This window comes from Falco rusticolus, chromosome 1 (genome assembly GCF_015220075.1).
Source record: "Falco rusticolus isolate bFalRus1 chromosome 1, bFalRus1.pri, whole genome shotgun sequence".
NCBI classification, from domain to species: Eukaryota; Metazoa; Chordata; class Aves; order Falconiformes; family Falconidae; genus Falco; species Falco rusticolus.
In genome coordinates this window covers 3,888,224-3,914,177 of record NC_051187.1, presented here as the reverse complement: position 1 = coordinate 3,914,177, position 25,954 = coordinate 3,888,224, and the positions used below count along the sequence as shown (strand labels likewise).

At 38.5% G+C, this 25,954-nt stretch overlaps 1 protein-coding gene across 1 annotated transcript in view; it reads left to right on the top strand.

Annotated features, from left to right (window-relative positions):
- HELZ (helicase with zinc finger) overlaps window positions 1-25,954 on the top strand; it is a 91,429-nt gene extending 65,475 nt beyond the window's left edge. The window contains 14 exon segments of the mRNA XM_037405179.1: window positions 1-147; window positions 1,095-1,144; window positions 1,146-1,223; window positions 1,226-1,326; window positions 5,480-5,684; window positions 9,710-9,761; window positions 10,599-10,792; window positions 13,195-13,405; window positions 13,871-13,947; window positions 14,085-14,652; window positions 15,021-15,261; window positions 16,407-16,920; window positions 19,823-20,075; window positions 23,207-25,954. Coding sequence (XP_037261076.1) covers window positions 1-147; window positions 1,095-1,144; window positions 1,146-1,223; window positions 1,226-1,326; window positions 5,480-5,684; window positions 9,710-9,761; window positions 10,599-10,792; window positions 13,195-13,405; window positions 13,871-13,947; window positions 14,085-14,652; window positions 15,021-15,261; window positions 16,407-16,920; window positions 19,823-20,075; window positions 23,207-23,538 — 3,023 coding nt within the window. The 3' untranslated portion in view covers window positions 23,539-25,954.

Sequence of the window (25,954 nt, the reverse complement as noted above, 5' to 3'; positions counted from 1 at the left end):
AGAAATGGCCTGTTGCCTGGGGCAAATTGGATGATGGCAGTATAGGTGTCGTAACACCTTATGCTGATCAAGTGTTCAGAATTCGGGCTGAACTTCGGAAAAAAAGACTGTCTGATGTCAGTGTAGAGAGAGTGCTAAACGTTCAGGGTAAGTAAGAGTTACATGTCTCAAAGATATGCTAAGGAAGTGAAAAGTGTGACTGGTGAAGTTAAGTAAGACTTACTGAAATAATCTTAAAAACGATTGGAACAAAAGGGAGAGCTGTGATGTAGTCCATAAAAAAACGAGGTATCAAAATCAAATTGGCAACTGTGCTGATTATATGTTGCTCCAACATGGATACCAAAGCAATAAACTTTATTTATTATCTTTTTTCAAAATTAAGTTCAAGCTTACTTAAAAAAATGAATTGATTTAATGAAAAATTGAAAATGTGAAAACTGCTGGATTTTTATGATGAGTTCCAAGTAAAAATGTAACAAGGCTTTAGCCTTGAAATGTTTTACTGATTTTTGGCATTTGTGGAATAGACTGTAAAAAGGAATCCATGAATTTAGGTATGTGATCCTGGAATCACATTGATAACAAGAATTTTGTGTAGGTGTAGCCTGTTGCTAGGTTGCAGTTTTAGTAATAAACAAAGGAAGATAATAAAGTAGCTGAGTGACAGTGAGTGGTGTGTTCTATCATGGTAGGTACTTGTATATTGGGAAATTTGAAATATGATACAAGAATGTCCAGAACTTTTTTTTTTTTTTTTTTTAGGTAGAATAATAAATCCATCCAAGATCTGTTATCGGCTGACTGGCAACATTGTAAAGATAGCTAGCATTCCAGAAAGTTCTGGAGTGATTAATATCAAGATGAAAAATAAGTTTTTAAAGAGAAAATATTCTTGTAATAGAATGTGCTATTTATAGTTGCATCTTTTAAAATTTTTAAATCTTATTATTCTTGCATAAAGCTATTCATGTGAAGGGTCGTTCTTCAGAATATCTAGGTGTGAAATCTGGCTGGCAAGTGCAGTGGTCTGATGGTGTTACCAGCAGAAATAGCTACAATTATCTCAGACCTTTGTTTTTTGTTTCCTTTAGGAAAACAGTTCAGAGTTTTGTTTCTCAGCACAGTACGAACACGGCACACATTGCAAACATAAGCAAACACCAATTAAAAGGAAAGAGCAGTTACTGGAGGGTTCAACAGAAGACTTGGATTATGGGTTCTTCTGTCTAATTACAAACTGCTGAACACTGCCATTACAAGAGCACAGTCCCTTGGTGGCTGTGGTGGGAGATCCTATTGCTTTAGTTCCATTGGAAGATGCAGGTACTTCATATATGTTTCGTAGTTAACTCAAGGCTAAGGATGATAGAAAATGTGTTATCTGTGACTGATGGATTTAATAAACAAGAGGATTTCTTCAGGTGCCAAATAAGACACCGCATATTTAAACCCTTAAAATCAACTGTATAATGAAATTAAAATTCATACAAATACCACGAAGATGGCAAAGTGTTAGTTGTGTTCCCAGCTCCTGCAGAGGCTTGAATCTGCAGGCGTGATTTCAGCTTGCCCAACGCGTGCTGCTGAAGCTCACCCCTCGGGCAGAGCAGGCAGGTGTAGCCCCGTGCAGACTGAGGAGCGTTGTCGTTACGCGCGGTGGCTCCTGCGGTGCCATCTGCCAGGTCACCGTGGAGCTGGAAGCATGCAGTTGTGCAAGGGCCACCCTGTCCCCCGATTAGTAACTCTTGCTCACAGGGAAGAGAGGGGACATTTTGTTTTCAATGATAGTGAAGAAAACCACTCCAGACGAGAGGCACAGAGCGTTTTAGTATCCTCTGTGGGTGGACAAGTCTGGCTTTTTTTGTTGCTTTTTGGGTTTGGTTTGTTCGGTTTTACCTTCTTATCCAGAGTCCCACATGTAACAGCCTACAGAGAAAAAGTGTGAGATATCCACCACCTGGTCGTTGATAAACTGTCTTTTAATGTATTTATAGTTGCTCTAGTTTTTACTGACAGTAACAATTGAAGAAGATTCATTTATTTTCTAGTGGTTTTGTTAATATGCCTGTTATAATTTATTATTTTATCTATAAATAAAGTAATATATAATTTGGAATTAAAAATTGTGACGTAATGTATTATTGTGAGTTGACTATTATGGCAGTTGGTAGAGAGTAGAAGACTTGAAAACCATTATTTTGTTTTATGTGTCTTCATGATATTAGGGAAAAACTCATAAGCTTTGAGTGAATTTACTTTTTATAGACCTAAATGAAGAAATGGAAAAATGCTAAGAGGATGTACACACTGATGTAAGGATACCAGTTGTTGGTCTTCAAGGTTTCTTCTTTATAGGAAGAGCTGAAATTTTGGGATGATCAGAGATAACCCTGAGGCTATTTCGAAGAGAGGAAATGCTGCACTGACTACATTATTAAAATAAAGCTAAAATATGTGTTAGTGTTTTATCTATGTTGTGTTCTACTTTCCTGAGCCAGTATTCATCTACTGTATTGAAAATGGCTGCGGTTTTCAAAGATTAGGCTTGAAAACCCCAATGGAACCAAACTTCTTGATATGAAATGTGACCTGAATTCAACCACCTACCTGCTGGGCGTCACAAGCCTCCATACATTAAACACAGTGATTGGCTCTAAATGCTAATACCTTCTATTAAAGAGAAGTAATGGCTGTGGTTTTATTTTACTTTCCCATTACCTGCTGGTTTGTCTTTTTAGACACGATCTGGTTTATGTCAACTGATGAGAAGGAGCTCTGTGCCTCCCCGAGCACTTGATCCCTAAATGATGTCTGTTACAGTCTGCTGGTAACAGTCTCTAGTCATCATGATGCTTACGCTGCAGAGCTTCATGACTAGCTGTAGAGGTTTGCCGTGCTGTGCTGACGGCTGGTTTTCTTACCACTTGTTCGGAACTTACTCTGAGTTGATAACATTTTGCTTCTTTTCCCTACGTTGGGGTCAGGATGTGCGGTGTGCCTAAGTCAGAGAGTTAGCTAATCCCTAGTTAGTCTAACTAGGACCATTATTGGTTCTCTACCATTTTGTTTAACTACAGCTTTTGTTTGGAGACCGATCATGCATTGTACTCTGAATCCCAACGGGACAGAGATAACCTCCTGAATTTTGAGTGTGAGGCTTTAACTTAGATACTCAAGGGGACCCAGTTTTCAAATGTGGGAGCTCAGCAGTTCTCACGTATGGCCCTTCAACGTATCTGAAATCGGGCATGCAAAAACTTGTTACAAATCAAAGATAGGCTATCAGCATGGTACATGCGTTAGTCTGGCAGTTCGGGATGAGTTGCTTTTCGAAGAACAGCACGCTTTATCTATGTCTAGCTGCTCAAACTTATAAACCCAAAAGATAATAAGAAACAAGGAGCAGTGGAGCTTTATTAAGATGTATCTCAAGCCTTTCGCTTAATACACATTGTCTTGTTTCACTGAATATGAACGTTCACCCTTTGAACACAGTGCTGGAAGGGGCTCAGGCTGCTGCTGGCCAGATGTTCTTTTTTAGTACACAGGAGTACAGAAGTCTGAAAGAAGTGACATTTCGTTAGGAAAACAGACCTCAAAAAAGTTAGAGAGTACTTGAATTTATAAATATTCTAATACCTGTCAAAATGAGTCAAGGCTCTGTAATGATAGTTGTAGAGAGCTTTGTGAAGTATGCCCAGGGTAATCATTACATTTCTGTGTGTTGCAATCGGACTAGACAGGGCTGTTTTGGCAGACACTCACTTTAACTCCAGAGCACACTGTAAAACAGAGGCAGCGGTATTTTATTCTCTGTTCTTACACCCCAGTACAAGTGTCCACGTGTAGAGAGACTGCTTGGGGCTTTTAAGCAAAAGTGGATAGGTCTCAGTGGATTTGTGGTACTTGGCAGTGGGTTTGGTGACTGAATTGATTAATCAGAGGGAGTTCCGTCATTAAAGCATCCCAGCGAAGTATTTCATTTTGGTTTTTAATCCTTGCTTAAAACCTTGCAAGTTACATTTGCCTTACAGGGAAATGCCGAAAAGGGCCATCTTGTATTCTGAATTTTAAAAGAGCATTTCTTCCCTCTATAAAATCACAACAGAAGATGGGCTTTTAGGGAAAACTATTTTGAATTCTTAAATACATCAGTAACATTACAGTATTCTTGCAGGAGAGGCACTTACTCTTTTTCACAAGCCAGGTACTCAGCAAAATGTGACACTGCTGTTAAAATTAGCATGTAGCAATCTCATTTTACAGGTTTTGGGGAAATAACAGTATAACAGTGCTTGCTTATAGGCCAGACCTTATTACTGAGGTCTCTCTCTCTATATATATAGATATATACTCTATATATATCTGTATATATCTATATATATAGATATAGACTCTATATAACTAGAGTGATTTATAGTCAAGTCCACCTTTAAGATCATTGTCTTTTTAATACTCTTTTAAAATAATTTTCATTACACTTGATTTTTTGAAAGAGAACAACTCGATCAGGTGTTTGGTTTTCTTTTTAAGTGACATCTTCAGATCTTATTTAAATAGCTTTTAGGCTTAAGTAACTTCACCTAAAAATTCCCTTGACGTTAAAAAAATAACATTGCAAGTCTAAAATTTTTGTGTAGATCTGGCTGGATATTGAAAACGTAAAGGCTTTTTTTGTAAGCAATAGAAAGACACGTCATGAGAAAGCAGAAGATGGGTAGGAATTCTCTTCTATTACATGGTTTAAATAACCCCTCCACCCTCCAAAAAGTTGGATACAGAATTTTTCTAGAGGTCACGTGTCATCTGATGGTTGTCTTTCTGGCTTGACACACCTTCTACATTTTAAAGGAGTATCTAACACACGGTGAAATAGGTGCTTTTGTTTTCCACCAGAGGATCTCAACGGCCCTCTAGATGCTCCTCTGACATTTTCCTGTGACTCTGAAGTGTTTCCCAAGAGTAGTTTTGAGGGTATATCTTGACTCTGGTATTTGTGACACTGGAATTGAATGACCTATTTAAATTCGTAGAATCTTTTGGGCATGTTCTGGGACTGACAATCTATATAATCCCTGTGACTCTTTGAGCTTTATTAAATTCCATAAATCACATGCTTTCCAGAATTCTAAGCATTTTATTCACTGTGTTTTATTTTCTAGGAAAAAATTCCAAGTCAGACCTGTCTGTGACCATATTTAAATGTGATATACACATGTATTTAACTGTGATACACAGTGCTGTGATCTGATATGTGTGGACAGCCCATATGTCATTTTAAGTGACTGGGGAGTTTGCATTATGCTGTGGGGTTCCGATGCGGGATCAGGTTGCAGGATGGCTGGTTGGTGTGTAAAATGAGCATACATGAAAACTAAAAATGCCCACACAGTCTATATTAAATCTATTTTGTAATTTTAACAAACACCCATCGAGTCTACTCCTTTTTATTGTTTCTAAAAATTGGTTTCCATAGGAAATTTTGGGAAAGGTTTATTGCCCTATGTCACGAGAATGAAAGTCTCCATGGTATCACATTTGAACAGATCAAAGCTCAGCTGGAAGCTTTGGAGTTAAAGAAAACTTATGTGTTGAACCCACTGGCTCCAGAGTTTATCCCCCGAGCTCTTCGGCACCAACATTCAGCGAATGCCACCAAACAGCAGCAGTCGCCACCGAAGGTAAGGTTTTACTGATGATGAATTTTGTCAGGAGGTGGAAGTGAATGTAGAAATGCCTTTTGAGAAATGATATAAAAAGGTTTATGGAACAAGTTGTTTGTTTTAAAATGGCATCAATGCAGTCAGCTATGAATGCAAATTCCAGAGGGATCCTCGGCATTTTCAAGTGAAAGCTCTAGGCTTGTATTATAATACAGTATTTAGCAATGTAGCTCGGGGTTGTCCAAGCCTTGTTTCCTTACTGAAAGATAAACCTTGGGTCACTCTGTTCATTGACTGTGTTGCACCGACTCTGATGAATTTCAGCCATGGATCTTGGCCTCAGTATTTAGATAAGGCAAATGAAAGCTTCTGAACAAGAGGCAATCCCGGTCCCGAGCAGCTTGTGCTCTGACTGTACCCCAAAAACCAGCGGGTTGATGTAGCAGTGGCAAGAAGTACAAGGAAGCAACAAAGTAATAAATAGCAATTTGGTTTGATCTAAAAATCACATTTAAAATTCAGGGGTTTCTGTTATGTAAGATAGTTGTGTGATTTAATTAATAATACTTTATAAACCAGTGTATCACGTAGATTAGCTCACTGATAATGTCCTTCAGAAGACCAGATCTCATTAGCATCAAGAGAGCAGAGAGATGAAATTGCCGCTCAGTGGTAATTTTACTAGTTGTTTTTATAAAAGTAGGTAAAGAAGTGATACAAATACATCGCTTCCTTAAGGTGATAGAGAATAAGACTAATTTTGGAGCTTTTTTGGGGGGTGATATATTAGTAATTAATTCAGTTTTCATAGTTCTTTGTAGTTTATTTCAAACCCATTTGAGTTATAATTTAATAAATTGTGTTTAGAGACGCAAATAAAATGCAGGTTGTTAGCTTTGTGATGAATTCTGCTGTACAAGAAGGAAGAAACATGCATGTTTTCCATGGCTTTGCATTTTTGCTGCTGGCTTTATCATTTAAATGAAATTTTTACAACAGGCTTTTTAACAGTACAAAAAGGAAAGCCTTCCCTTTGGCAGTCCTTCCCAAAAGAGAGTTTGTAAGTGAGAACATTTGGTTTCTTCATCAAGATTGCATTACTTTCTGAAACAAACACCAGATTTCTAAAGCATCTAGTCATGTGTCAAAACACTAGGCGTACAGAAAACTGTGAATTAAAAAATCATTGTCTTTAAAAATCATTGCTGCACTCTGATTTTTCATGAGTGCTTTGGTCTTGAACACATTTTCTTTAATAATAGAACATCACTCTCCATACTTTTGTTTCCTAAACCGAAAGAAGAGTGTTTGAAAATGCAGGTATGGTACATTTAAAAAAAAAAAAAAAAAGGGTGAGGGAAGTCAGAGTCTTGTGACTAGACCATTCTGTTTATTTTTCTTCCAGTTTGTTAGTAAACTGAGCGCTTGTGCTGCAGAAATCAGAAGAGACACCTTCAAACTGCCAGCACTGTCGTTTCAGCTTAAGATCTGAAGTGCTTTAACCACCTAGATCATAATTGTAATAAAATCTCTTCCCTCTGAATACAGTTGACAGCTAGCATGTGCAGAAACAGAAAGCAAGCAGGTAATACTGCAACACACACAGAAGATGTCTGTGATAAGCGATACATTTCCCTTTGCTCAAGCCTTAAAAGCAGATGGTTAGCTTTGCTTATTTTAGACCTCCTAAGTACAATATTTAACATTAAAAGATGGAAGATTAAAAGCCTAGTGCTGGTGTATTTTGTAGCGAAAAAGTGAGAACAGCATTTTGTGGTGAGTTTATGGACATCTGTGCAGTTCAGGGCTTGTTTTTCACATGCTGTGAAAAGTGATTTTGTAAAACTGGCGCTGCCTTATTCAGCAGAATTGCTCTTGGATTTATGTAAGGACATTAAAAACCTCTTTACTGTTTATTTTTTAAAGAAGAGGAGAAGTTTCAGTCCCGTCTCTCTGAGAAGCAAATAGCTACTGTGGAGCTGGCTAGCGGTGGGGCTGCTGTGCTCGTGGCAGCCCTGTCTGGGGGGGCATCTGCCTTCACCTGCGTCCGGGTGGTTTGGCCGGGGGTGGTGGCACTGCGGGAGGAGCAGCAGAGCTGGGTGGGCGCAGCCCTTATTAAAGGTGGTGATGTGGAAACGGAAAGTTTCAGAACTCGGAGCTTCCTGCAGGGTAGTTAACATCCAGTAAATTAGGCTCTGAATTTTACAGCTCTGCCTACCTCCCGCTCACTGCCTGTGCTCCAGCTTTTTGGCCCGGATTCAGGCACTTAATCAGGATGCATTGTCATCCTGGACATTTCATACAGGCGGTGAGGACCACTGGTCTGATTAACTCTCTGGAGAATCCTCTCCTCTCCTGCCAGTTGACGGAAAGGAGGATCCTAGGAGTGACGAGGCTGTTAACTGCTTAAGTCACCTGAATCTCGGTCTGAATTGCCTCTAAGTGCCTTTATGTAATGTGGATTTTTATACTCTGAAGGTGGAGCAGGCTTTTAGAGGAAACTGAGTGTAGCTGTGCTCCAGTGCTCTCAACTGCCATCAGGTAAAATGTAGGTTTAGCTGGTTTTTAGATGGGTGGGGAAACGAACCTTGTCGTGGAAATCTTTGAGAAATTACAACAGTTAATGTAATAATAGACAATTAGAAAGTGATTAAACTATCAAAACCATTAAAAGAAAAAGACAGAAGGAAGCCAGCACCTCCCTTCCCTGACGCACACGTGGCCCCAGTTGGTATATATTTACCGGTCTGATACTGTTACATGCTAAATGTTCAACGGGACAGCTATTCTTATGAATTTATGTCATTATTTGCTATTTCAGTTTTAAAAATATGGCACCTATAAAATACAAGTCTGGTAGGTAAAACCAGAGATTTGGTAGACTTCTGCACGTAGCTTGATGCTAACTGACAGCGTAAGAGATACAGAAATACTTTGTGCAAACCATAAGTGATTAAGGCATATAGCTGCTCTACAGTTTTAGACTGAATCTTCTCTTTAGTGAATAAACAGGTTTCTTTTAAGTACTGCAATGAAAAGCAAGTATTATTTTATTTTTCAATAATTCATTTTTAAAATGAGAGGGAAATGCAGAGACCAGTTCTTTAATCTGGTTTATGCATGAGTCAACATTGTCAAACAACCTGTCTCTGTACCCTGACTAATTTGCTCAGACTGCTGGAAAACTGCCTAGACTTATCTCCTGGGCAAAAAAAGTTTTGCAGCATCAAAGAGTCTTAAGATTTATTTTAAATTTGTGAAAGTACTTAGGTCCAGATTAAGTAAGGTATTCCTATCCTGCAAAAGACTGTAGAGCATACTAGCATTTGAATATGTGCTCACAGTTTATGCATATTAACTAATTAGTTGATGCTGTAAGCTCATGAGCATGTAGGAGGGATAACTCGGTTCTGTTAATCTCCTTTTCTAATGTACAATTCACCAAGGAAAGACAGTTTCCCCAGAATACTCTGGGTTTTGAGTCTGCTATCCCATACTTTGGGGAGCAGTCCAGAAGCAGATACAGGAGATGGGGTAGGCAGGCAATATCTAATGAGGCTGGGTGAGTAAGTGAGTAAAACTAGTGGCAGCTGCTTCGTCTCCAAGGTTCTTGAGCTGAAACCTGCAGAAGAAAATGGATCATGCTTCCACTAAGAGCTGCTATGGAAGAGGAATACTGAGGGTTGTGTTATACTGGATGGTGCTCCTTCAAGAAATGAGGCAGCAGGAAATAAAACGGTGAGAAATGAAACTCAAGGCAGCTTGCTGTAACTGTCCTTGCATCTGAAAACACCTTAGGAGAGAGTATTCCCAGAGGGACAGCAATGACCCACTGGTTAATTGAATTAGTGGTATTTAATGTCCAGCTTTCTGAATTCGTAGTCAGGTAATGGAAGTGAACAGCGGAATGCGTAAGAATGAAACGTTTTGCTAACTTCTTTCAAACTTTATTTTGTATTTAATTATAATGTTCACTTGAAATAAAAAGCTTTGGTTTATGTAAGAATGCAAAACATAACTGTTACTGTTTTTTCTGTTTAAAGGGCAAGGTCCATCTTCATAATCAGAATGACCATTTCCCACCTGATGGAATTGGTAAGTATCTCTGCGGTTACTGAAGAATTCCTCCGAGCTCATGCTGATTTGGCTCCGGTGAGGTTGATAATAATTTCGTATAAATTGAGTGCCTGGTCTCTATTCGAAAGCCATTTACTACTTGTGTGCATTTGGGAAACGGATTATAGGCTGTTAAGTGGACATCAGGTATTTCCAAGGCTGTCCCTTTATAGGTGTTGTGCAGAGCCTTAACACAGCATAGTTGTTGGCTGCTTAAAACCGGCTGTGTTTGAAATTCATGATGTAAAATACTGTACCAGTGTATTTGCACTAGAAGAGTTAGGATATTGTGTTGCATGCACTGTTTAATGATGTACTTTGAACTTAAATTGTGCTGTCATATATCCAGATGTTACTGATCATACTTTTGCAAGGTAGTATGTAACAGCTTAATAATTTTGTTATTAATTTGAAAAAGCAATAATGTAAAGCTTGTCTTCCCTAACGACAGGAGGATTATTTTAGTTTTTGATGCAGTGTTTAACAGCCAGTCTGACTGTCAACATATTTAATTGGGTTGGGACATTCTTTCATTAATGCAGTTACCAGCTACCTGTTTCTCTGCATCTCAACTCATATTTTCTGCCTCTTCAAATTTTTGAAATGGGAAACAGGATTTGATTAATGATTTCTGTAGATGTATCAGAGCTATAGTGTTAGAGAGTTGCACACGTACTTTATAAAGATAGAAGCTATTAGGATGAAAAAAAGAAAGAAGTAGTCTTCATATTCGTTTTGAGTGTGATGATCTTTTTTTTTTTTGGTGTATGTATGTATATATCTTTTTTTTTTCTTTCTTTCTTTCTTTCTTTTCAGTTCAGCCCAATCCTTCTGTTCTAATTGGAAATCCTATCCGAGCATATACTCCTCCCCCTCCTCCTCTGGGACCTCACCCCAATCTGGGGAAATCTCCAAGTCCTGTTCAAAGGATAGATCCACACACTGGGACAAGTATTCTCTATGTACCTGCTGTCTATGGAGGAAATATGGTCATGTCTGTGCCTTTGCCTGTAAGAATTCATTGTTTGTTTGTTTTTTTTTCTCCTCCCCTCAATTATTGTACATACAAAAATAAATAGCAAAATCAGTTAGTGAATATTTTGCAAGTTTTTTTCAGCATTTTACTTCAAATATGTCCCCTTTAGGAGTGGCTGTGCAGAGAACCATCAGAAAATGAGGGCTTAAAACTATTGCTCCCACAAATAACTCGAGGCAGCCTAAAAGCAATTTCATGTTCATGTAACTTGGTGTATATTCTCAGCTTTAGGTTTAGGCACACCAGTGGAATCTGTCTCATCTGACTTGAGATACCTGCATCTGAATTAATTGCCTATTTCAGTTCTTAATCATTGGAGAGACACAGGTGATTCAGATGGAGCTTGTTTCTCTTTATTGGCTTCGTGCAGTTTAAATTACCAGCTTTGGATGTCTGCAGTGCAAGGTGTCTGAAGTGAAGTGATAAGAAAAATAAGCATAATGGGATATTTTCCCCTTCCAGAACCTCATAGTGAATCAATTTATTCTCCAGTCCCTTTCCTTAATGGCATTTGAGAACACGATGAAGATCCCTAATCAGGTCTTTTAGGCTACATTAGTGTATGGCATTTTGCATTACAAATAAACCTATCCCACCAAAATTCACACAAATTAAAGAAGCAGCATCTGCTTTATTTTCTAACCTTCACAGTCACATATTCCAGGAGGAAAAAGGGGAGAAAAGAACAAAAGCTGCACATGTGATGCTGTGGAGTGACATGTATGTCTTGTACACAGCTCCTGAAGACTCTGGGAAGGACGTGGAACCCACGCTTGCAGATGTGTTTAATTCCATCATAGTGCTAAATGTTGGCATACAGTTACTTTGTTTTCTTAATAATTATGAGTCCTCTATTGGTTATTGATGCTGTATAGGGGACTTCTGTAGGAACTCTAGTTTCAGTTGTATGTCTTAGACCAGCTGGCTTCTATAAATTGGTTTTTGCTGCTGGGTCAAGATTTCTTCCTTTTCCTAGCTTACTAGAAATCCTCATTTGATGGATACTTTTAAATGCAGTGAGGAGGCCGGCAGCTGTATCTCTGTCATGTTTGCTCACATTATATTAATATTAAGTCAAGGTAACTTAAAAAGTTCTGTCTTATTGTTCCAAGGTTAATGTATTTTTATGTATTTCCAGTCAAAAGAAATATATTTTTAAAAAAGTATTTTTGAGCTCACCTTCCCTGAGGATGGATTTTTTAAATTACTAAGTGGGGTGACTGAGGTACTAATGAGACATCTAATTTTGAAAAGAAGCTTGTTGGAGATGATTTGAGGTGGTACAGATGCAGTAGTAGCCTAAAGCTGAAGTTCAAAGTGCACATTTCAAGGGCAAACACTAAATTAAAAAAAGAATTGCATGAAAGTTGTTACTCTTAAACCAGGTAGGGACTGAAGTAAAATGTGTTTATGTTCATGTAAGATAAAATGATCTCTTTGCTTTGTTTAAGGCAGTTTCCATATCCAAGGTAAAAACATGAGGAGGTTGTCTGCTGTCATCAGTAAAGGATGCTTTGTCAGCCTGAGTGTTGATGATTACTTCCCCTGCACTCTCCTCTTATGCAAAATTTTCCTTCTTTTAATAAATTCCCTACAGGGCAAAATGGAACGAATTTGATCCAGAGCTGTCTTCCTTTGCATTCCTTTTAGGAGTAAAATTTAAAACGTTGTAAAAACTCCTGACTCTGACATGCTTTCAGGAGGTGGATTTTACTTCCAGTATTTAGGAAGATGATCTGTCACAGCTGTGCCATGTAGCACAGGCACTGGGGAGCAGCCCTGCCATCCTTAACATACCGAGAGACCCTTGATTTTACCAGTAGTCCTGTTACTTCACCGGGCGTCTCATGGGTGCTGAGGTACGATACACCCGCTCCTGTTACAAGATTACAGCACTGAGTGGTAAAAGGACCATAAAGGACCTCAGGTTAGAGGCTCTTTCCACCCCCCCTGAGACGTAGCCTAATGTCTCTTAATTACCGGGAGAAAGGGTGTTTCATTTTCTTGAACTTCACCCCCTCCTATTAATTTACAGAAGAGATTAATATCAAGTTTATTAAAATGCGGTTTGTCCATCAGTCTCTTCTCTGTGAATTTTGAGACCGTTGAAACAAGAATGGGTTTTGATACAAATTTTTTTTGCCCAGGATAGTTCTCCAAAACTTTTGCTCCTTGCCTCTTGCTGCTAGGTCTGTTCCTACTGCTCTCCCTTTGCAGCACCACCTGCAGTTGTGTGTTAGTGTGTCAGGTCATCTGATGTATGGAAAATTGCTTATTACTCAGCTAATATCAGTGTGCTTGTTACTTTACTTCCTTTAGTGTACCTTAACAGATTGCAATTTTTTTCTTTTTTTTTTTTTTTTTTAAATTATGTAGGTACCGTGGACGGGGTATCAGGGTAGGTTTGCAGTTGACCCTCGAATCATTACTCATCAAGCAGCTATGGCATATAATATGAACCTGTTACAGGCACATGGGCGTGGGTCTCCTATACCTTATGGCCTGGGACATCATTCCCCAGTTAGCATAGGACAACAGCAGCAGCTTCAGCATCAAGACAAGGAGCAACATGAACAAAGTCGAAATGGTTAGTTGTTGAAATTGCATTGCAAATTAGTTTTGTTTTGAGGGAGTTTGTACTTTAGGGTGCGGTGGAAAGGAATTTTTTCTTTCTGTCTTTTAAGTGACGTTGAGGAATCTACAGAGTGAAGGAAGTAACTTGTGATTTGCCAATACAAAATAACTAAGATTTTGTGAGATTCAAAGTTGGGGAGTGTATGTGTGTTGAGGGTATAATTGGTCTGTCTCTGTCCTGTAGTCCAGTGGTAACTACTGCTGATGTTCTTTGCAATTAAGTTGGAAGAACTACTTGGTGATGAATAATGAGCAAAGTGCAGAGATTAAAGAAAGAGTGATATTTGGGTAAATTATATTAAATGTCTCTGATGCTGCAAATGCTATACTAGTAAGTCTAAATTTTCCTGTGTCGGGGAAAAAAACCCAACCCAACCCAAATAATAATTTCTACATTGAAACTAATTAATGTTTTTAGGGAAAAGTGAAACCCCTGCTGGACCTGAAATCAGTAAAATTCGAACACCTGAGAAGAAACCTCTGGAATCCAAGCAGGTGGGTTTGTCTTTTTTGGGTTTGTGAGTTGGTGTATTTTTAATATTCTCTCTTTTAATGGATTTATTCATTACTGACGTGTTCTAGTTTAGGTTTTTTAATGTTAATTTTCAAAGTTTTTCATTCTGTTTTTCTAGGTTGACTTAGAAGTGAATTCTCAGAACAGAAGCCCAGAGTCACGTTCCGGTGTTGGTTATCCTAACGCTAAATTTCATCGCAAAGATAATCTTAACCCCAGGCAGCTGAACCTGCATCTCACCCCACCCCACTCCCAGTACGCAGTTCCCAATCGCCACTTCCAGCACCTGTCACAGATACCAAGGCAGCCATATCCTCTGCAACAGCAGCAAAACCTTTTAACTCAGCAACAAAATCATTTGCCTGAACAACAAAACCAAATGCCACCCCAGCAAAGCCAGGTAGTGCAGCAGCATAATCATTTGAATCAGCAGCCTCCACAACCTTCGCAGCTTTCCCCTGCTTACCAGGCAGGCCCCAGCCAATCTTTTTTTAATAATCCAATTCCCCACCGACCGCATTCTCCTGCTATAGATGCTGTGATTTCAGAACAACACCCCCCACCTATGTTACAAGAAGTCAGTAATCCTTTGAGGCCCATTGCACAGCACAACCCTGTTCTGCCAACCCACTTGAACAACTTCGTGGAAGAGAATCCATCAGGAATGCCCTTAGGGGACACTTTAGGTAGGTGACTTTTCTTTATTTAAATTCAGAGTGTGCAATTATAACTACATTGAAGTGAAAATGAAGGAGGTATTTACCTTTTCAGGCATATTGCTCTGAATTGGGACGTTGGGTTAGTTTCCATAAGTAATGTCATTGAGCATAATTTGCTGCTTGAGGCATGTTTGACTATTCAGCACTTTATTAGAAGATTCATGTTTATATGATTTTTTTCCATATGATTTAAATAACCAGGTTTTACACTGCAATGCAGTTAGTATATGGTAGGCCCTGGAATATGTTGTATAAAAAGTTTTCTTTTATCTCTGACATAAAGATCTTTAAAAAGGGGCATTAGATAAATTTTTTTTTTAAAACTATTTTTATAGATCGTATGCATGGAAATGTAGCTTTGGAAACAATAAGGCAGCAACAACAAGCCAGGTTACAGCAATGGAATGAACATAATGCCTATCTCAGTCAAGGCACTATTCCATATCAACACCATCACCATCCTCATCTACCACATCTTCCTCAGCAACCAATTGGATTGCATCAACAGCAGCAAGTTAGGGCAAACTGGAAACTTGCCAGTAATACAGAAGATGAAACAGAGGCAACATATTCAAGGTATTTGTTTACTGAGTCATCAGAGCTTGTGTAAAATTGAGCAGTGGGCACCTATCTGTAACACTGTGATCAAGTGCAAGACACTTAAAGGTATTGCTTTTTGCTGCCGTTATGATGAAGGTTAAAATAGTTGGCAGGCTGACTTACAACTATGCTTTTATTATGTGTTATGCTTTATTCTGTTAGTATATTGGGTAGTAAAGCTGTAGTGGAAAAAATACTTTTATGGAGCTTTTCAGTGCTGTATTTATGGAATAAGGAATGGATAGAGTGTAACAACCTTGTGTTTATGAAGGAGGTGTCTGAGTATAGTTAAGGCCTATTTAAGTTGTAAATTCTTCGAATTGAATTAGCAGTCTCAGATTTATGTGCTTGAAAAGAAACAAACCAACCCCTCCCCAAGCACTGCCTCCCAATAAAACCTGAACCTTTTCAAAAAGCCTTTGCTTTTAAAAGCAGATGAAAAAAAAAATTATGTTTGAGATGGAGCGTTAGGGGGCAAGAAAGGAAGCTGTTGAACATAAACAGAAAAATGGTTCCAGTGGTCATCAGCTTTAATCACGTATATTGAGAAGGCTGGGTTTTTAAATTGCCTCTGTTTACTGTCATCTCCCACTATGCTTTATTTTCATCTGGTTTGTTATAGCCATGGTAAAGCATCTAAATGCTCTCTTGTCTGACTCTGTGAAGTGCTGAATTGAATATTCTTGACCTTTTGGAGAAGTTTGGAAGTATATGGTGCGAATGAGGGGAATCCCTGATGGTTCTGGCTTTTGCCTTTTAAGGGGTTAAAATTTTCTTTAACTGTGTGAAGTTTTTTACTTTGTATAATAAAGCAGGAAATGCTTCCCTTAGTTGTCTCTTAAGAGATAACAAAAAATTGATTCTTCTGACTGAAAAGGAAATCTCAAGAGTTACTAAAACTTTGAGATGATTCAGGTAGGTATTTCATTCAGTTAATCCTCTTGTGCCTAATTTCTGATGGCTCAGTCACATCCTTTGAAGTTAGGGTCAGTAAGCGCAAGGATGAGGATACTTAAAACCGGTGTTTTGTGCTTTTGAGTTTTCTCCACCTGAAAAAAAGAGTGGGATTTCAGCAAAACATTTTTTTTCTTTCTCTTGATACATTTATTCTGTCAATACAGATTCCAGGATTTGCTCAGAGAACTGTCACACCGTGATCAAAGTGAAAGTCGGGACTTAGCTGAAATGCCACCCCCTCAGTCAAGACTGTTGCAATACAGACAAGTGCAGCCCAGAAGCCCACCAGCTCTCCCTTCTCCTTCCTGCAACTCCAACCACAGCGGTCACTTCCCTAACTTCACTGAAAACAACAGAGACATTGAAATACCCAGTAACCCAGCATTTCAGCAGCATTTACCCCAAATATACAATCCCCCTTTCTCGATGCCATCTGAACATATAACCCCGTCCCCCTTGAAATACCTGCAACCTGATGGATCGTGGACTTATGCTAACCTACAGCAGAATCACCTTATGGGGCAGGGCTTTCATTATGGTATACCTCCATTGCCCCATAGGTCGCAACAAAACCCTTTTATACAAATACAGAATCATCAGCATGCAGTTGGTCAGGAGCCATTTCATCCACTCGCATCTCGAGCAGTATCTGCTTCTTCGCTCCACAGCTTAGAAGAGGTAGGCATTTTTGTCTGCGTGTGCAATCGTCGTGTCATTTTGATATCAAATTATACTTTGAAGTGGTCACGAATGCAAAATGCCTCACGTATTAAAAGCTCACACTGGGAATTTCGGCGAGGTAAAAACTTTCTGTCTTCTCTGTTCACCATGTGCATACTTGCAGTTCCCATCACCACAGGTATAACACTGTCTCTACTGAGCAGGAGGTCTCGGATTTTTGAATGTTACTTGGAGTTTTCTCGCAGTCACTGCTCTGTTATCTGCCTGTCATTTATCTGGAGTGCGAATTAATGACACCCCAGGTGAAACCTCATGAAATGACTCTTTGGAACGTCAGTTTGAATAAGCCAGCCATTTGGCTCAGTGTTAACCTGTGAATGTGGTTGACTTACTTTTCATAAGAACTTGAGACCAGAGCAGTACAACTGGTTCAAGAAACCTGATGTAATAAATCCCACCTGGCCTGAGCTAATTCTGTGTAAAGCCGTCCTGTGTACTCTGGGGGCTCAGTGTCAGAAATCAGTGCAGAAATACCCAGCTGTGCTGCGTGAATCTGGGTCCAGCACAAATCCTGCCACACCAGAGCTGGCTCTGTCCCCCTGGATCTTTTTTTGTTCTGGACTCTGAGGGGGTGTGATGTATGCGCTTGCATGATCTGCATCCCATAACTCGGACAGGTCACGTTCTGAACAGGCGTTTTTAATCCCTGTTGTAATCTGGAGTGCTAAGGAGTGTATGACACGTAGCCATGAAGTATGCTGGGGCCAGGATGTATTCCTGGAATGCCAGAATTAATATTCCCAGATAATCTTGCACTGACTGCATGTAATCCAGTATTTGTACATCAAGTTAAGCAGCTTGTTCTGTGATGCATTTCTGTCAAGGATTTCAGAGAAGCTGTGTGGGGTATCCCTGCTCATCACTATCCAATGTGATAACATATTTAATTGTCTTTCAACTTCTGAAAATAGAAAATACTTACTTTGTGTGCCTGAGCAAAATAACTAAAATTGAATTCCAGTGCATTTTACAAATTTCTGTCTTATACAGATCCAGAGAGGTTAATGGAGTCCTCAGGCCCAGATAGAGGTGTAATAATGTTTGGTTTTATAGACATTTAGAAATTCTATGTCTTGGTCCATTAAGCCGTGCCACCTTGTATAAAATCTAATACTTTGTGACAACAGTTAATGCCATCAGTACAGCGGGACATAGGAACAATGACTTTTCAGCAGTAATAAACTAATAAATATTCCTATAGAGTTTGTGACAGCTCCCGCTATCTGAAGACAAATAGTCGAGCCTTTATGTAATTAGCGCAAATTTGTTTTAGTTCTCATTCCTTCATCCTTTTGAAATATGTGACAGAAATGCCAAATGCAGTAAAAGTATTACAAGACAGAAACTTGCTTGTAAAGTTTCCAAGATTGCTAGTTAGCTGGTAGGTGGGACTGAATACACAAAGAAATTAGAGTTTTATGTATATTTTTAACAGTTCTTTCATATAAGGCGGGTGTCAGGGGAGGTGTCACAACTTCCAGTATCCTCACTAAACAGTTTTCTTGATCACAATTTATAAAACCGCTCATGGAATTGATACTTAAAAGCTTTTGCCTGTGTTTAGTCAAACCAGATTTAAACTGCGTATCAAAGGGAATACTGAAGTTATTCTGGCTGGTCCTGTTCTTGCAAGTATCCAGAACTTTGGTAACTTCCTGATTGCTTACCAAAATTGCCTGTTAAACCTACTGAAAAGTGTACTTTTTGGGTGTGATTCAGGCCATAACATCTGAGGGTTTTTTTGGGTGTGGGTTTTTTTTTTTTAATTTTTATTTATTATTGAAGAATATTAGAGGGTTGAGTGGTGGGATGTCCGAGTGCTGTCCCCTCGATACAGTAGTGTGGTGGCTCTAATGAGATACTACAGTTTTCTTTCATGCGCTGTTTTTCTCCCCATCTTTTTGTGGATGATATAATAACAATGTTGGGGCACTGCATGCGAGTTATTTGATGTTTATTTAGCTAATTTTTTAAGACATTTCACTCAAATACTTACTTTTTCCCTTTACCAAGTATAGATATACTTCTATGACTTTTCTGTTATTTTTGCTCTTGTTAGTACAGTGCAGAAGGGAGAAAATATTGTATTTATTTTTAAAAATAATCTGTAGTACAACAGACTCGCTTTGAATCTTGAGGAAGTTTGAGAGAGTCCTTAAACCTGAACTTGAAGCTAACGGGTTAAATGATGGAGCACCTGCCAGTTTCATCTACATAAACCCTGTAGATCATGGAAGCGAGTAATTTCTGTGGGTTTGGGTAGAATTCTCTGCGTTATTTCCTGCGGGCACACACTTCTGCATAGCATTTGTTTTGTATGTATATACACAAAATCCAGTATACACATCTATCGTGCTTCCCCAAATCCTGGTATACGAGTTACTCATTTGTCCTTTGGAAATGAAAAGTCTTTTTTTTTTTTTCTTTTTTTTTCCTCTCTACATTGCAATTGAACATTTTCTCTTGCTCTTGTATGTTTCTGTGCTTCCTTTGCTTCTTTGTGAATTATGGGTGTCTTCCTTCTCACTGTGTGGTACATCTCCCAGGTAGGAGTGTGAGATGTACAGGTTGATAAGAATTTAGGAATCTGTTGATGCTCCTTGCACTTCCTTTTAAGGTTCTGTTTCTGTTTTGTGTGATTAAAATGCATTGCCAGTGCCCGCAATATACAACATATAATTTTAAATGAGTTAGGTTTTTTTTCTAAATGCAAACGACTTTTTTTCTTTTTTCATAAGCCATTGCATGGAAAAAAATGGATGGAAAATTGGTAATTGATACATGCAGTTGAATCAAAGGAGCAAAAAAACTTTTTTGTTATGTTTTTTTCTGTTCGTAGTATGAACCAAGAGGACCAGGCAGGCCGTTGTACCAAAGAAGAATTTCCTCTAGTTCAGTCCAGGCTTGTTCTGAAGAATTAAGCACTCCTCAAGACAGTCTTGGTCAGTGTAAAGAGCTTCAGGACCACAGCAACCAGTCATCTTTCAACTATTCATCACCTGAGTTGTGGGTAAACTCCTCCTCATCTGCCCCATACCCAAACATTCCATGCAACGGAGCCAACAGAGCAGTTCCACCCCGGGAGTTGTTAGGTAGGTGCAGACCTGCTCCTTGCTTCTCTCTGTCTCTGCTCCATTAAGTAGACCATTCAGTGGAGTGAGCAAGTCTAAATGAAAGGGTCTGTTGTTGGTTTGGGGTTTGTTTTTGTTTTTTCTTTTCACAAAACCTTTCCTACATCTCTTCAAATCCCCAAACTAATTTGAACAAAGATTTTTGAAGTCTCCATTGTTTCAGTAGTTAAAGGTTTGCTGAGAGTAATCCTGGTTTCATTTGCTATCTTGTTAACATTCTGGTGCGCTGCTGATGTCTAAAGAATACTGCTGAGTATTCTTCATCTACAGAAAGCAACGCTGCTTCTCAGTCTTCTCACAGGAGTTAGTAACCCCACATATTCTCTGCCAGTGGTTTCAAGTGCAACTGAGCTTTTCGAAGAGGAGCTGGGGTAACTGGTGGGATTTATTTGCAAGGTAGATTGTTTATTTCCAGAGTCAGTGGTATTTCTTGTTGGTAGTACAGTCTGGGGGAGAAACAACATGAACTGAATTAGTAATCTCATTGTCTTCCCTAGTAAATGCTGGTATTCCATCAAAGTAATGATGAAGTTTAAACTCTCAGTGTGGAAGAATCACGCTGGAACCGGGCTTCCCTGGTGGTAGTAGCAGTGTTGATTGATTTAGCAGAGAGAAATGAAATTCAGTGATTTAAAAAAAGCTGCAAGTAGAGCATTCTTCTGTTCTCCATATTTTTAATATTTGCGAGAAACAAAATTACCAGGATAGTACAGTTTCTTCTCCGTGATTTTGCTGCAAGGATTTCCAGTGATAATTAAAAAAAAAAAAATGATAAAAATATGAAAATCTTTCCATTGTGAATATTAAAAACATTCAATAATGTTTTTAGTAAAAATTAATAATAATTTTAAAATATTTATAAGCTGGTTTTATTGCCCTTAAAAGATCTAATTGCTTTTGGCCAAATTATCTTGTAATTTCCTGGTATAGTAATTGTGAAGTAGAAACATGCAGTGTGGAATGAATGAAAAAAAGCTGTTTACATCAGTGACAGCACTCAAGAGTTAAGTCCCTAATGTACATTTTCATTTCCAAAGTGTGAAAATGTTATTTTACAAAACCATGTTTATGGCAGCGTCTTTTGTGCTAAGTTAAAAGCTTCAAGTTCAGGGCACCTCCTTCAGTCTATTTATATTTTTACTGAAAATCAAGGAGCTGAATGCATGATTATTATGTGTCATCGAGAGTAGCATCTGTCTCTGAAGTTGCTCTGTAGGCTCTGTGGTTATCTAACAGGAGCTCAGGAACCCTGGCAAGGTTGCACTGGGATCAGCTGATACCACGTTTTCTTGCTTTTATGTAAAGGTTGGGAACACGTTTGTGAGTAAAATCCTCAGAGGAAATATGTGTATGGAAAAGTACCATACCTATACATTTGCTGTCAAATAATAAATCCTAAATGAAAGGGGCAAGTTTTGACTAGCATTTGCATTTGCTATGAAAATGTTTTTTACTGTAGTTAAGGCTGGTTTCTGTTTTGTAAATAAACATCTGTGCAACACTGCCCTGTACCTAATAGTTCATGCAAACAAATCTCCATTTTTGTGGCTGCTGTGCTTTTCTGCATTTACAGCTCACTGGCTGTGATGATCATATTTAAAGCCCAAATGGTGTTTTATAGTTCTAAGGGTTAATGACCAGTAACTTCGGTGTTTCTGGTTACTATTGATTTCTGTGCATGAAATAAAAACCCAGGAGAATGAGATGTTATGAACCAGTCCTGTACCTGTATTCGTTGCCTGAGAGTGAGCAATCCTGACACCAGACCGTTCAAGGGCTTATATATTCTATACATCAGAAATGGCTGTGGCACAAGTATTCAGTTACAACAGCATGGATTTATGGAGTGCAGGGAGAGCTGCTTTGAAGTGCTCAGTGTTGTTATATGCAAGCACTTCCCTAAATTGCTAGCCGAGAGCTTGATTTGCATTGCTTTTTCTCTGGGTAGAAAGAAAATTATTTTAAGTTCTTAGTCAAGATGTTTATTTTGTATTTTTTCTTCTGTTAGACACCTCTACCACACACAGCTTTTACCTCTGGCTCTGCTTGTCATTACTTGTCTACTCTTGAGTGCTGTTGTTATTTTGTGGAGATTTTTCTGCTTGTGTTCTGTTTTGTTTTTTTTTAATCGTAGCAACCCTAGCAGAACTGTTTTACTTATGGTCTTCCCATGTGCATTCTTCTATGGGTTGGATTTTTTTTTTTTGAGTATTTTATCAAAAACAAAAGCCTGTATGTGATCCTTCCAGTGAGAAACTTAACTATATACTTCGATTTTCTACTTTTGTACTCATTAACAGACTGAAATAATTGCAGAATGTATCTGTTGCCCAGCTCCTAGGCTATTTTAGATAGAATATATACCTGCATTTCAGTGTAGAGTTTCTCCAGCTATGTAAGACTGCAGAATTCTCCAGACAAAAGTGAAATACCTCATTAGGATTCAGGAAATTCACTTGAAAGCAGTTTTATACCTATGGTTTAAAGCATCATTTTTTCTGATAGTTACAGGAGTTGTTAAATGTGGAGCAAGAACATATCAATTAGCAGGAATGCATTCAGACTAAAATACCAGTAATTAGTTGGTTGGCATTCAGGAGTCTGAATTGCTGTTTGAGAATGAATTATATATGGTGTTGTAAATTTTAATTTTAGCCTATTAAGCTATAAAGCAAGAAGAATGAAATACTCTTTGTGCTGTCTCAGTGGATGAAGTGTTTAAATTAGAGTATATCCCGTTCTGAAGCAGCTTACCTTCAGTGCCTCTGCTAAATCCGCCTGTGCAGAATTGCAGGTTCAGTGTTAGGAACTGTGTAGGTACACGCAGACGGAGAATGTGTCGGTAATGTCGGTCTGCTCGGCGTTGCTGACGAGGCAAGACCAGATCCAGTAGCTGGGAATGAAGCTCGATAACTTCATAATAAGACATTTCCTAGGACCCAGAGTGACAAACACAGAAGATGGGTGGTGGTGGGAAGGTTACCAGCAGAGGTGGTCTCTGTCCCCTGCAGAACTTGCTTGGGGGTTACTACAGGCAGATTTCTGCGGTCAGCGCTGTTCATGTAGACAAACTCTGGTTACTCCTTTCGCAGCTCCACCGAAGACGGTCAAGCCCCCAGAGGAACACCTGAAGGCCGAGAACATACAGCTATCCAACTCCTTCAACTACAGCGTGCTCCAGCATCTCGGCCAGTTCCCCCCTCTCATGCCCAACAAGCAGATCGTCGAGTCGAACAGCAGCAGCCAGCAGAACGCCGGTGGGAGCAAGCCCGTCATGTCCTACGCAAGTGCTCTGCGGGCTCCGCCAAAGCCCAAACCTCCTCCTGAGCAGACAAAAAAGAATAGCGACCCTTTGTCCTTGTTTCAGGAACTTAGCCTAGGTAGTTCATCAGGTAGCAATGGCTTTTACTCCTATTTTAAATAATCAAGATTATTTTTTTTAGAGAGAATTTAATTTTTATTTGTGTTGGTAGAACTAAGATAGTTGGGGCTTCACCTGTAGTTGCAAATATTCCCTTTGTTTATATTAGTAAATATATCCTCACTTAATTGCTTTGCTGCTAGACTTGCAACTAATTTTTTAATTATATTCCATTATTTTGCATTTTTTGATGTGGGTCAGTTTTTTGGAAGCTTTTCTGTAGGAAATCACACGTTATTTTTTAATTTGTGTAATGTTAATGATATGTTGCATTAAACTAGCAGCTGAGAGGTTACCTGTGCAACTTTAAAAAAGAAAAAAAAAAAAGGAAAAAAGAAAAAAAGAAAAAAAGTTTGTCTAAATTGTATTTAAGAAGATTGTAAGTAGCATTTACATTTATTCAATAACATTAGCATACTATGCTGGGTTTCTGTACCAGAAATGGCCAGTTAATGTAAAAATGTATGTTATTTCTGCTTAAATTCATTTAATTTTTTTTTTTTTTTAAATAAAGGTGCAGCATCTTCTAAATACTTTCAGTTTTATCAGCTTTTTTGTGAAGGGATGCTGCATTCTCAGACTTTTATAGTTTTAGATTCTGTATGATGTGGTATTGTATTTTCCATCCACTGTAGGGTAAAGTAAAGGCATTCTTTGCAGACACCTATGCCATTGTTTGGAAACATTCAGATAAAAAGTATTGGTATACTTTAAAAAAAACAATAAAAAACAAAAAACAAAAAAAAACCCAACAAAAAAACAAAAAACTCTACATTTTATTTTTGGACAAGCTAGTAATATAAGCTTGTTTGAAAAGTTAATTTGATAGGTTTTTTAAATGAATCATGAAGCTGAAAATAAATTTTTAGGTATGTTGGTGCTTAGTAGATTTAATAACTATTTTAAAAAAAATGCGTGAATTTAGTAAAATACTTTTTTGTTTGTTTGTTTAATTTTTTTTCCACTATGCATGTGTAAATGTTTGTAATCTGGCTTTTTCCTCCCCCTTTCTCCAGTGGTATAAAGAATTGTGCCGCTTTAATTTTTTTTTTTTTCCGGTAAAACTTTTGGTACATTATTTGATGTTTACATTAAAATGTGACATTATACAAGGAAATTCAGATATTTTGCTAACTGTTTTGTTTGAGGAACATCATTAAAGAAGAGATTTAATGTTTGTCAAAGCTGTATCCAAATTAATCTAAATCTTTTGTGGGGATAGGAATGGTTACCAGGTTATTTATCTGTATGAGTTCTGCTAAGTACTTCACAAACCTGGCCCTTTAGGAATACAAACTGAAAAAAAAAAAAAAATTAGTTACGGGATATTTAAAAATTAAAGAAACAAGTGTGTATGAAAACTCAGAAGATAAATTTTGTCCATAAAGATTTGTGGTCTTGCACACTGTTCATACTTTTGCATCTGGGGAGATGGAGAGGGGTGTTTGTAGAGCTTCTCCAGATGAGCAGTCCTCCTTTTACACTTGAAATAACTTTAAATCTGGGAAATATTTTACAGGGACTGAGCTGGGTGTAGTTGCAGTATTCCTCCACTTATTGCATAAAAGAATTAAAATTTTAGAGGGGTGTGGGGGTGATTCCAGATTTGTACAGCTGTCCATGGGACACCTGACTAATGAGCAGTGGCTGCTGCTGTATTCAATCAGATTTTTGCTCTGGTTACAATCAGGGGTTTTTTTGCGTTTGACTTCATGTTTTAAGGCAAGAGTCTTTATATAATGGGGTTGATTTAAACTCAGTACACTGCAGAGGTTTGCATATACATTTTTTATTATAAATCTTTGCTGGTTTATGATTCAGAAACTTATCTGAAAAACTTCTTCCTTCTTTTTGCTGTAAAGAAAAGCGTGCATAACTCGTTAATTTATTTCCTAATGGCTATACCAAACGAAAGATGCTGGGGGAGGGGAAAGCCCCTGCCAAGTTATGCTTAGCACTTCAGCATATGGCATCAAATCAAGAGGACCCAAAAATGAGTAGAGGACAAATTCTGCAACCTTGAATCAAGCAAAACTACTGTTAAATGGGTTTTTGCCCAGCTGATGGCTGCAGAAATAGGTCCATGGGAAATTCGTTTGCAAGGGCTGGACGTGTGCTCAGTGTAAGTTAGCCTCAAGTCTTTTTCCTTCAGCGGAACCGTGCCAGTTCTCCTCGGCGGAGCACCTGGCACTGCTCTGGGAGAAGAGTCGGTGCGCCTGAACGCTGTGGTCTGTGAAGAGTTCTTGATGAGATGTGCGAGACTATGACCGAGGAGAGGTAGGGTTCAAATGCACTTCACTTCGCCGAGTCGGCATTGTAATTTCAGGGGTTTCAAAAATCATTCATTTATATGGAGCAGTCTTTTGATTCTGTTCACCATATTTGAATATTAAACTAATAAACATCACTTGTTAATTTA